This window comes from Panthera uncia, assembly GCF_023721935.1.
Source record: "Panthera uncia isolate 11264 chromosome B2 unlocalized genomic scaffold, Puncia_PCG_1.0 HiC_scaffold_24, whole genome shotgun sequence".
Taxonomy (NCBI): domain Eukaryota; kingdom Metazoa; phylum Chordata; class Mammalia; order Carnivora; family Felidae; genus Panthera; species Panthera uncia.
This window is the reverse complement of record NW_026057580.1, coordinates 80,129,400-80,141,764: the sequence shown is the minus strand read 5'-3', so window position 1 is coordinate 80,141,764 and position 12,365 is coordinate 80,129,400. Positions and strand designations below refer to the sequence as shown.

At 33.5% G+C, this 12,365-nt stretch overlaps 1 protein-coding gene and 1 long non-coding RNA gene across 9 annotated transcripts in view; one reads left to right on the top strand and one right to left on the bottom strand.

Annotated features, from left to right (window-relative positions):
• The window catches only part of TRDN (triadin), a 275,510-nt gene that overhangs the window by 117,237 nt on the left and 145,908 nt on the right, over nt 1–12,365 (top strand). Inside the window, exons 8-9 of one of the 3 annotated variants that reach the window (XM_049652957.1) lie at nt 5,704–5,874; nt 11,722–11,781. In XM_049652957.1, coding sequence (XP_049508914.1) covers nt 5,704–5,874; nt 11,722–11,781 — 231 coding nt within the window. Of the gene's footprint in view, nt 1–5,431; nt 5,875–11,721; nt 11,782–12,365 lie in introns of those variants that run through there. The other 2 variants (XM_049652955.1, XM_049652956.1) reach the window with 2 other exon arrangements.
• The window catches only part of LOC125937975 (uncharacterized), a 46,831-nt gene continuing 43,345 nt past the window's right edge, over nt 8,880–12,365 (bottom strand). For all 6 annotated transcript variants that reach the window (XR_007462566.1, XR_007462565.1, XR_007462568.1 and 3 more), the window contains one exon: nt 8,880–9,020. This is a non-coding gene — a long non-coding RNA (uncharacterized LOC125937975). The remainder of the gene's footprint in view (nt 9,021–12,365) is intronic.

The following is a 12,365-nucleotide window of genomic DNA, read 5'->3' as shown; positions in this document are numbered from 1 at the left end:
AATTTCCCTTTTTATTTTATGTATGTATTTATACATTATGTTAGGAATATAGTAAATACATAGGAAATGCTCTTTGTATAATTTGGGAGAAAACAGAGTAAAATTAAAAAGGCATACATTATAGCATGTGATAATTAAGTGAGAAACAAAGATAACCTATTCTATTTGAAAGGTATGACCAGAGTTAAAATAAAACTCTCCATCAGAAGACTTTGATTTCCAAAGGCACTGCCATGGAACATAGCATGTTTCTTGCTCTGTTTCAAGTCCAGCCTGTCAAAGAGCTGCAATTTGCTGAACCATGTCAGGACATCCTCTTGGGGAAAAATAGGCCTTTCTATCTACCCTGGTACATGTGTAGAACCTCATATCTATTGTGAAAAGTAGCCTATTCCTACAGTTCATTAAAAATAACAAAGACTGGGAAGAAGTAGAATAAAATGATGGCAAGAGAAGTGAGTGGGGTAAGCCAAGTTCAGGGCAGGCTGTCGCACTGGCCTATAAATAGCCATCTTTAGACATATGTGTATTTGGTGAAGTAGGGGAGGTTACTATTTTGATCACTCTCTGAAGACTTTCCATTGTTTTCATTGGTTTGTGTATATTTATGTCTCCCCTCATATGTCTTACAATATGTTTTTTGTATCATCCTCATGGATTAATATGAATAACATTATGCAATTGATTATAGTGGGGAAATGGGTTAGGCATTTTGGTTCTACTACTTCTACTCTTGCCTCATTGGTTGCACCATGTTTGACAAATGGCTTCTTCATTCCTACATTTCTCATCTGTAAAGGGAGTATAATATAGTAATTCCTGTTATACATCAAAATCTAAGTTCTAGGAAAACTCCAAAGAGCTCTAGGAATGCAGGGTATGAGGATTTAATATTAGAAATGCCTATGTACTTATTTTGCAGTTTCCAAATTCTTTTGCTCATGTGTTTTACTTATCTCCACAGCTTCCTTAAAGGAAGAAATAGCTACAGTGTTATTTTTTTTTTAAATGGGAGAAACTTGAGGAACAGAGAAGTTAACCAGTTAGCAGTTCCTTAATGAATGAGAGTTGAAATTTGTTATTTAACTCCAAAAATGAATAGTATGTCAATATGTTTACTGGATAATGTGGTTTTCCTACTTTGGCATAAGACATTTTGATTCGAGTACAGTCACTAATGGGTAATGCTAATTCCAAAATGAATCAAATATGCTAATGTCTTTCATTTGATTAGACCATTTAATTTTTTATTTGACAAAAATCATGAATTAAATTTCTTCCTACATAGAACTGGGTGATGTGAAGGGTTCCTGGGTGGCTCAGTCAGTTAAGTGTCTGACTCTTGATTTCGACTCAGGTCATAATTTCACGGTTTGTGATATTGAGCCCTGCTGTTGGGTTCTGTGCTGAGGGAGCTAAGCCTGCCTGGGATTCTCTCCCTCTCCGTCTGCTCCTCCCCTGCTCTCTCCTCTCTCTCTCTCTCTCTCTCAAAATAAATAAATAAACATTAACAAAAAAAGACTGGGTGATTTGAATATACCATGACAATACTTTTTTTGTTTTTCCATTCCTTAGTGAGCTCCTAAGTGCTCCTAAGAGCTCTTAAGTTCTTTTTGAGAAATAAAAAGCAAAAAACAGGGTTTAATGGTATTTTCCCCATTATATTCTCATCATTTTTGAGTTCGTACCCATTTTAATGCCAGGCAAATTTACTTGTTTCCAATATGAAGATCACTGACAAATATCTAAAATAAGTAAGGATAATAACAAAATTTTATACTTAAAATCATTTGATGAAAATAAGTTTGTTTTAGAGGTGGTCATGACTTGAAGAAAATTATCTTTGCTCATTTATAAATTATAATGACATTAAAGGTAGATCTGAATTTCATATATTGCTAATTCCATAGTATGATGTTAAGATTAAATCAGGTGCTACCTACAAGTGGGTAGGTGTCATTTAACACAAGGAAAATAACAGTTTCACACACAAAAAGTATAAACAAAAAAACCACTTGGCAAATTTTTCAAGTTTTGTCAAGTTCATTTTAAACACATATTTACATATACAATGTTTATCACTATATGTACACTTGATCTGAATATAGTAAAATGCGTACTGTTTTCTTGATCAAAATTACTAATTCAGTAAATGTTTGTGTTTTCTCTGAAAAAAGCACTGTGCTAGACATTAGAATGCTACAAAAATGAATAATATAGTCCTTATCCTCAAGTTGCTCTGTCTGGTAGGGAAGAGAGATGTGTGAATAATCATTTGTAATACAAGGTATATAGTAGGGAAAAACAAGTGTGTTTTAGCAAAAGTTGAGGCAAGTCAAAACTCAGGAGAAGGAATGATTAATTCCAATGGCATTGCCCTTTGTTGCCTATGTATTGTGTGCAAAGGAATGTGTATATGTGGAAAACAAAGAAAACATAAAGAATGAAGCCTGGCAGCATTACTCATCTAGAAAATACAATGAGATATTCAAGAAAAAGAAAGTAGTTTAGTGGAGGAAGAAACTTTTGGAAGGGTGCTATGAGAGGAGAGATAGGACAGGGCCAGATCTTGTGGGATTTTTTTTAAACATTTATTCATTTTTGAAAGACAGAGCATAAGCAGGAGTGGGGCAGAGAGAGAGGGAGACGTAGAATCCGAGGCAGGCTCCAAGGTCGGAGCTGTCAGCACAGAGCCGGATGCGGGGCTGGGAACCATGAACCGCAGGATCATGACCTGAGCCAAAACCAGATACTTAATTGAATGAACCACCCAGACGCCCCCAGATCTAGCAGGGTTTTAAATGTTATACTAAGCTTTTTTTCCAGATAGGAATATTATCCTGTTAATCCTTGGAGCGCCAGCAGCTCACTCTGAGCCCACGCCATGGTAAGCTCTCTGGAAGGGTTCCTTAGGTGAGCAAAGGTAAATTGTATGAGCCTGTGGTGGTGTTGGCATCACAGGGGAACTTTCTCTGCAGCTAGAAACTAACAAATATTTGGTGTGAGGTTCTGGAATTATGCTGATTTATAGTATTTGCAGAGAGCTGATGGTTTCAGACACGGAAATCTATTAATCTGCTGTAGGAAAGAGCAGTAACCAGCAGAAGAGATTTAAAAATGGTTTAAAAGAAGTAGAAGAAAATCCTCAACTGAGTATAGTTACAGAAGCCACAAAGACATTGGAAATTTGTGGAGTAATAGGGTCATTTTTGTGTAAGAGTTTTATGACCAAGTAACTTTGGAAAACAATGCACATAATAATCCCCCTTTTTGAAGATTCTCAATATACTTTAGCTTTGAGAAATTTCGTAGTTAAAAAAAACTCTTTTGGGGCTCCTGGGTATCTCAGTTGGTTAAGCATCTGACTCTTGATTTCAGCTCAGGTCATGATCTCCTAATTCCTGGGCTCTGGACCCACGTTGGGCTATACACTGATATGAGGAGCCTGCTTAGGATTCTCTCTCTCCCTCTCTCTCTCTGCCCCTCCCCTGTGTGCTCTTTCTTTCTCAAAATAAATAAATAAAAACTTTAAAAAATGGTTTAGCTTAGTGTTTCCATATTTATTGGATCATAGGGATATCCCTGTACTTCTAACACAGTAGCATCATCTTCCTGCAAAGTTTGTGAGGAACAGTGCTTTGGGAAGTTTGGCCCATTCAATTAAATGCAGTACCACAGATGATTTTGGTTTTACAAGCATCAGGCATTATCATTTTCATTCTTCTTCTCATGGGACCTCACAATATTATCTTGCATTAGTCTCAAATTATTGCTTAGGGTACTAAAACCAGGAAGCTTGATTATAATATTTTCATCAAATTTTTCAACATGAGTGACAATAAAGTCTATCTATTACATTGACAAATGACACAAGAGAGTCCACATTGCAGTAGTCTTACTATGGGGTCCAGTGATTACGTGTGGCCCCTTGAATAAGTAATGTCCAATATGTAGCATCTTTATAAACAATTTCCCACTAGTGTGTGCTATATTATTGTTGTCTTTTATAAAGTAATTGAAAGATTCACAAACTGATCAGTTCATATTCCCAGTTCCTTCCCCCCAAATGCATAGAATATCAAATTAAGTATATGTGTGTATAGAATATATATGAATATATGTTATAATTCACATAATAGTTTCTAAGTTATAGCCCTTTCTGTTCACTAGGATATATTTAAGGGTTTTAAAAGTCATTAAAATTAGCATTTCTGATTTAAGATAAGCAGGAGCTAGTATCTCAATTTCTGCTCTTTTTCCATCTCTTTAAAGTCAAGTCATTATACACTGAATGCCCCTGAGTTATCCTTTAATGGATTTTATTGTTTCATTTCTATTAGTCACTACCACTACAGCAATTTCACATTTGTACTCTTAATAGTTATTTTAAAAAAATATATTATGTTCAGTTTCTTGAATGGCTTTTTTAAAGTTTGTTTATTTATTTTGAGAGAGAGAGAGAGAGAAAGAGAGCATGCATGTGTGAGCACACAAGTGGGGGAGGGGCAAATAGCAAGAGAGAGAGAGAGAGAGAGAGAGAGAGAGAGAGAATCCAGACAAGCTCTACAATGTTGGTGCAGAGCCCAAGGTGGGGCTGGAACTCACAAACCATGAGATCATGACCTGAGCGGAAGTCAGAAGTTTGAGTCACCCAAGTGCTCTTCTTGAATGACTTCTAAGATATTTGAGTTATGGATTGGAGTGGCTGGGTGGCTCAGTTGGTTGAGCGTCCGACTTCAGCTCAAGTCATGATCTCACACTCCGTAGAGTTCAAGCCCTGCGTTGGGCTCTGTGCTAACAGCTCAGAGCCTGGATCCTGCTTCAGATTCTGTGTTTCCTTCTCTCTCTACTCCTTCCCAACTTGTGTTCTCTCTCACGTGCTCTCAAAAACAGATAAACATTCATTAAAAAAAATTTTTAAACATATTTCAGTTGTGGAACAAAATGATTATATCCTTGTTATTATATATATGTATATATATGTGTATATATATATAGTATATGTATGTATATGTATATATGTATATATACTATATATAGTATATATATATGTATATATAGTATACTATAGTATAATGTGTATATGTATATATATATATATATATATATATATAAGTATATACTATATACTTGGCTCTTTGGTATGGGCATTGCCTTTTGCTGAACATGCCTGTCTGCACAAATTCTGTGTATTTCAAATGCCTCTTTGTTGATATGCTAAGCTCATGGCTACCTAAAAGATAATGTTTTCATGTACAAATTAAGAATGTGCCCAACTTGCAAGGGAGCTACATTTCTTTTTTAAGTACTCTAACATGTCACTTCATAGACGATATAAAACTTAGATAGTAGTCACAAGTACATATGTGAGGAATGCTATTTTTTTCTTTTTTTTAACATTTTATTTTATTTTATCTTATTTATTTTTGAGAGAGCACAAGAAGGGAAGGGGCAAGGAAAGAGGGACAGAGGATCTGAAATGGACTTTTTGCTGACAACACCAGCCTGATGTGGGACTTGAACTCATGAACCTCAAGATCATGACCTGAGCCAAAGTCAGATGCTCAACCGACTGAGCAAACCAGGGACACTATTTTTCTATTGTTTTTCCTGTCTCTCTCTTTCTAAATTATTCTTAACAATCAATAAAAGATGATTGGTAAACAAACAAAAATAATCCAATTTGTCTTTAACTTTGTACAGAAGAGAGGAAAACAAAGACCGAAGAGAAGATTAAAAAGGAAGTGAAAGGTGGGAAACAAGAGAAAGTGAAGCAAACAGCCGCAAAAGTCAAAGAAGTACAGAGACCATCACCTAAGCCTAAGGAGAAGGAGGGAAAAGAGACCGCAGCTGTGTCCAAGCATGAACAGAAAGGTAAACATTCAGAGGAGGTGGCCAAATGTTCTAAGAGAATTTTGGGCAAGAAGCAGATACAATGAAATTAAAAACTCAAAAAGACTAAGATCAGACTTCAAATAGGAGTAAAAAGATGTCTATCAGTTAATATTACCTGAAAGGCGACGCAATAATTGGGAATTAAAACGTATTTATAGGAAGACTAAAATATGTTCCATATCTAAAGATGCAATGTGAGGTATTTGTAAAGGAGGATTTGAGTTAGTATCTCAAGTTATTCAAAGCGTGAGGAAATTTTTTAAATTCTTGAGACACGAGGTTTCTATTAAGAGGTGGAAAAACAATTTTGTGTGTCCTACTCTTTGGAGACAGCAGTCCAAGAAAAATGACAATTTTACAGGAGTTTTTTTAACAATATATGTCAGATCTTGGAGAATAAGTATAAAATCTCTCCATACATTCCTGTTGCTCTGCAAGAGCATATAATTTGGAATATACATTGAATTATTAAATTCAGTTAATTTAATAGGCAGAAAGTTATGGGAAAGAGAACTCTCAAGCTTCTTTGCCAGCTTCCACTGACTAAATTTAGGACTGTAGAAATCTCTGTATCTGACACTGTGCTGCTCTTCATAAGAGTGATGTCAAACTTACAGCCCTACTTCACGGAAATAGAGCATTTAAATGGAGATGGAATATAAGCCTGAATTTTTTTGTGGACACATGCTATGAAAATAAAAGGGTGGAGTTTTAAGAGGGCAGCTGAGGGCTCGTCCCTCATCTCTGCCCTTTGTTGAATCTCTTCTACCCGAGTCCATTCCTGGCGCTATGCTGCTATAGAGTCCTAAGACTGCCCATACAGAATGTGGGATTACTCAGTTGGGACTATTCCTATAAATGTTTTTTAGGGGTGTTGCAAAATAATACTTTCCTTTACCCTGGTAGTTTTGAATGATTGTATTTGAGTACTAAAATTAAGGAATGTTTTCTATGAGATTTTCATTTAAAAATTTGAAAACTTTATTACTGAGTAAGCTAGTTGGACACTGAAACTGAAAATTTTTCACCATTATAAAACATAAGATGAAATTTGCAATCCACACTTTTCTTTTTGATTCCACATATAAGTGAGATCATGTGGTATTTGTCTTTGTAATCTGCCCTTGAATTTTGTCTTTGAATCCCTTTTTTCCTTGAATTCACAATATAAATTTATCTGGCAAAAGATACATGTTTTTTGAAAATATATTTTAAAAAAGAAAGAATAAAAAACCTCTGTCTCTTTGTTTTTGTGTGTGTGATCTGCAAATTTTGAAATAAATGAAAATTACCTAAATTTAAAATTTTGTAGATCACTAACAAAAAGAGTGGGATTAAAACTTTGGATCCCTAAGATCTTTCTTCAATTTAAAAAATGATTATATTGTCTTGAAAAAATTTTTAAAAATTGGTTATTACCTCTCTTAAAACTTTATATTTTTTCTGAAATCTTTGGGGCAGAAAAAAATTATAGTAAGTAACGATAAAATATTTTGAATGCAACATTTTGCTGTGATAGAAAATAAGAAAATTAATCTTCTGACTCACTGATCTATTTTAAAGTGATCATCAAGGTCCTAAAATACTTTACATTTTAGATTGCCCCTTAAAAATGAAAATAATCACATGAAATCAGCTGAAACATACCAAGTATATTTTTATTTTTGTCCATAAACACAGTATGTAAAAATTCATGCCAGTTATATATAGGAGTATTAAAATATTTACCTAGCAACTTGGAACATGAATAAACTTTTTGATGTCCATTTTTAGTATCCTTGGTTTTTCTTGGGGGGGTGGCATATTTTATTGACGCTCTAGACACATCACTAGGCATTTTAAAATAAGGTTTATTTTCCAGGTCACATATATTGTATTTTATTCTTATCAGTAATCAGAATTACTAAAGATAACATTCTAATACCATTTTCATTTTCAATCTACTGTTTTTATTTCCACGTAAAGAGCTATTTATCTATTAAAAGGACATTCGAATATCACTTAGAGTCAGAAACAAAAGCACAAATGTGATTTTATCAGCTAAGTAAATGCATTTGCTAAAGTAAGACTCCCCATTAAGACAGCTAGCATCAATTAAATAATTGTATCATTAAGTAAATAATCAAAACTATACTTCTGATAGCTGGCCAGACACATAAATACATTATTTGTTTTAATTAAGCAAAGATTTAAGAACATTTATTCATAAAAAACTTATCACATTATGGTTTCAACTGAACACGATACACAAAGATGCAGTGTTTTTTAAATAATCTATTTGTGAGGTGGCTTTCATTTTGAGACTCTTGTATTGATGATTTAGTGGGGATCCCTTCTGTGGGGAAGGGATTATTTATTTGCTTAGTGTAAGTTAGTCTTAATGAATTTGAGTTCTTTTCAAATAGATTTCTAAATAGTTTGTTGTTTTTTTGTTTTGTTTTGTTTTGTTTTGTTTTGTTTTTGTAAATCAAAGGCCTACAAGTCTTTCACTGGAAACAGATTTTTACATGGAGCAGACACATTTATTGGCAGTTTTTAAATTATATAGTAAACATGCAAATACATTCACATGAAGTTACTTTTAGTTTTATATATTTCCACTTAAAGCACTGGGAATAAGATGCATAGGTATGTACCAGCCTACCATACACTTACTTCTACACACCCTTATGTACCACATAATCTAGTTTCTATGGACCAATCTTAATCTGTTTAAAAAGGGTAAGAAGGGCTGGCATGATCAGTCTTTGCTTTTCTGTCTGCGGCAGAAGTGTGGAGAGGGAAAAAAAAATCAAACTACCTGACTGCTATTCTCATTCTTCCTTTTCATTCTCCTTTTCATCCTTCTCCTTCATTTTCTTCTTTTTAACAACTATCTACATATTTGTGGTAGTCAGAGAGAGTATAGCTAATGGGAATCAACCATAGAGTACCAGACCACACATGCCCCATGCTCATAAGAGATTTTTTAAAATTTCCTTTCTGTTGACATTCTGCACCCAGAATGCATTTTCTCTCTGCTGCCACTCCACAGGCAACATGACAAGGTAGCAGCTGAATAACATCCATCACTGCTCCTTGAGGGGAGAAATGGCCAGCATGTGTGATTCTTAGAAGGTGTTCATCTGGGAGAAAAAAAATATTAAGAAATGGTCACCACATATGAAATTCCATGAATTATTATCACAAAACTGTGAAAGCTATAATAATAGAACTGTTCATATTTTCTTTAGGAAAATTTTCCTAGTCTAATATTTCAGTTGCATTTAAGGAAGCATTTCTATAAAATGAAGCTTCCATATTAGGAAGGCTTAGTTTTGCTTTATCCTTAGACAGGTGAAACAGACACCCTGGAGACTGCCCAACATACACGTGCCTAGAATTCTGGCACATTGTTAAGGTCAACACTCAGGACAGACAGAAATGGGCATCCTAATTTAAAATATTTGAAAATTCTTGATTTAAAATATTGTAAAAATACCCTCTCATCTTCCTACTTGTGCCATTAGACTCCAACATCACAACATCACTCAAGTTAAATAGAAACCTGTTAAGTATTATAGCTCAAACAATTTTCTAGATTAAAAAAATAGACATGTTTTGAATTAGTAAAGGATTTTCTTTCTTAAATTGGAAACACATAGGATGATTGGTGCATTAATTAAATGAAAGACTCTTAGAGCCAGAAAATACTGGTATAATACATGTAAGCATTTTACTTTGGTAATAATTTAACATATAGGTTAAATAGTTTCATGTCACTGTCAGCATTCAGTTAAAACAAAAAACAAACTCTGAAGCATGAAGATTTTAGTTAATTCAATATACTATTTCACATGTTATGTGTGTAAATATGCCATCACCACTTGCGGCAGAGAGCATTATTTCATTTTGGGGGATTGTCCAAGCCCTTCAAATTTTAAGTAGTCCCTGCATTCTAAACTTTTCACATGAATATACTCTCTGTTGCTGTTGCTGAAGACTATAGTGCCAGTAGGATTCAATGTAAATGAAAAATAAAAAATGGGGAGATTTTATATCAATGATTCTGGAAAATGATCTAATTAAATCTTCTGAGGAGTTTGTTAAAAATGCATATTCTAGGGTTTAGACCCATGGAATTAGAACACATTCCCCATATTTTTGATCTTTAAATTGCCCTTTGAGAACAACTTCTGATTATAGGAAGGAGAAATCTAAAAAGAATATAGTCACTTAAGGTACTGAAACAAAAGAGAAAGCTTGAAAATTTCAGGAAGTCCACCCTTCCTCACCTCAAATTTGCCATTTAAGGGAAGTGTTTTTTTTTTTCGTTTTGCTATATCTGAGAGCCCAATTGCCCATTCTAGAATTTGCTCAGGAAAATAGTTATGTCCAGAAAAGAGAAAATACTTTCTACATTAATCTTAATTCTCTCCTGTACCATAGGATTCCCATGTCCTGTTATTAATATATACAGGAACAAACAGATTCCTGGACTTGACCTGGGAACTAGCCTCCTTCCAACATCTACCTTACCTATGGGAAATGTGCTGTAATTCAAGAGTCAACATACAGGCAAATTTTTGAAACTTTATGAGTTTTGGCTTACTCATATTTAGGTACTAATGAAAAGAATTATATTTTACATTTACTGCAATAACCACATTTCTTTTTTCAAAGACCCGGCAGAGTTTCATAATAAAATGGATTAGTCTAAAAATACTGTTAATACTTTTAAAGGAATAAGGTTTACAAAAATCATTATATGTGTATTTATTATAAAGTAACAAGTTTTATTATTTCACATGTTTAATGTACATAATTTCAAGGACTTAAGGGTGTGTCATGTTGTGTAAATTGAATAAACTCTCTTGGTCCTGAAGCTGCCTTTGGACTTGTTAGATCAATAAAATGCCTGTTTAGAAACATTAAAATGTAAATCAATCATCTTGAACAAGGTTAATTTCATAATATGTAGTTTTAAAGAAGATATGGTAAAACTTCTGGAATAATTCACCAACTAAAATTTGGGTTGGAATGACCTCAGCAGAATCTAAAGTTATGTGGGAATTTAAAGTTCATTGTAATGTCTTTAATTTAGAGGGAACAGAAAAAAAAAATTCCTGAAATCATTTTTGATTGTTTGCCCCAAATGCTCAAATTCTCTGTTTTTGTTTTGTTTTTGTTTTTAGACCATAGACCATAGACTAGTCAGGATCATAAGATATCTTCAGTGAAGATTACTGATTAATTAGCTTAACAATGGTATCATTTAATGCTGAAAGTCTGTTCTTCTGCATGTACTCTTATAATTAGGAGTATTTCCATGCGGAACCTCTAACACAATGCAAAGGAGTTAGTCTTCCTGCTTGCCTTTTCTGGAAAACATTCTACAGCTCCATTTAGACAATTAGCAGAAGGGCTGAGAATGAATAATTGGTAAAATGTTCCAAGTTGGAAATAATTTCCTCTTGTAAAACTTCTGTTTCATTAATGGAAGTATATACATGAACAATGAGAAAAATTGCTTTAATATGATTTTTGTAATGAATTTGATGAAAAATGTTTTGACTTAAAAAAGACAACTATATGATATTACCCTGAACTATTCTGTTTCAATTTTTTAAAGCTATTTTTTTTGTATGGAATAAATGGACCTTATATTTATTATGTCTTTTTTCCCTGTGTGTTCATATGAGTGCAAATTATTCCTTCACAGAAGACATTGTAGTAACTAAAATAGAATTGTGCTATTTTGTTTGTTTTGTTAAACCATTTCTTCCTAGAAAGAAGAAAGGTGTTGATGACATTCTTCCGTTGTTCTTTTTCTTTCTACTCTGTCAGATCAGTATGCATTCTGTCGATATATGATTGACATGTTTGTCCGTGGGGATTTAAAACCAGGTATTCCAAACAATTTTTGCACTTGTCTGTTTTAATAGTCTTTGTTTCTAAGATTGCTGGCTTTTTTATGCACTAAACTGAATTTCCATTTTAAAAAATTGCATAATGCATGTGTAGTTCTAGAATAAAACCAATGAAAAGCAGAAGTAATAACTGGCATTAGGGCCTTTAATTTTACTTTCTATTACTGCATGGCCTATTGTAAATGAAGTCAGTTAGAAGCTAAAAAAATTCTAATATCTTTATATACAAAAAAGTGCTAATATCTTTAATAATATCTTGGAGTGAAGAGGTGAAACATTTTATTTCTGGTAAACTTAGAAGACTTATGACGATAAAAGTATCCTTTTTTTTAATATTGAAAAAAATTTATATTAAATCTGTCACAATTCAGATATTTAATTTACTTCAACATTTTGTATTTTCTCACATATGGAAGGGTTAGCTACTCTGGAGAACTACTATTGATGGAGCTAGTCAACCTTAGAGCTAATAGTCAACACAATGGGAAGTCTTTTTATTGAAAGGAATTTATATATTATCTCTCCTATCTTTAATTGTTGCCCAGAGTGTAACAAGGGATT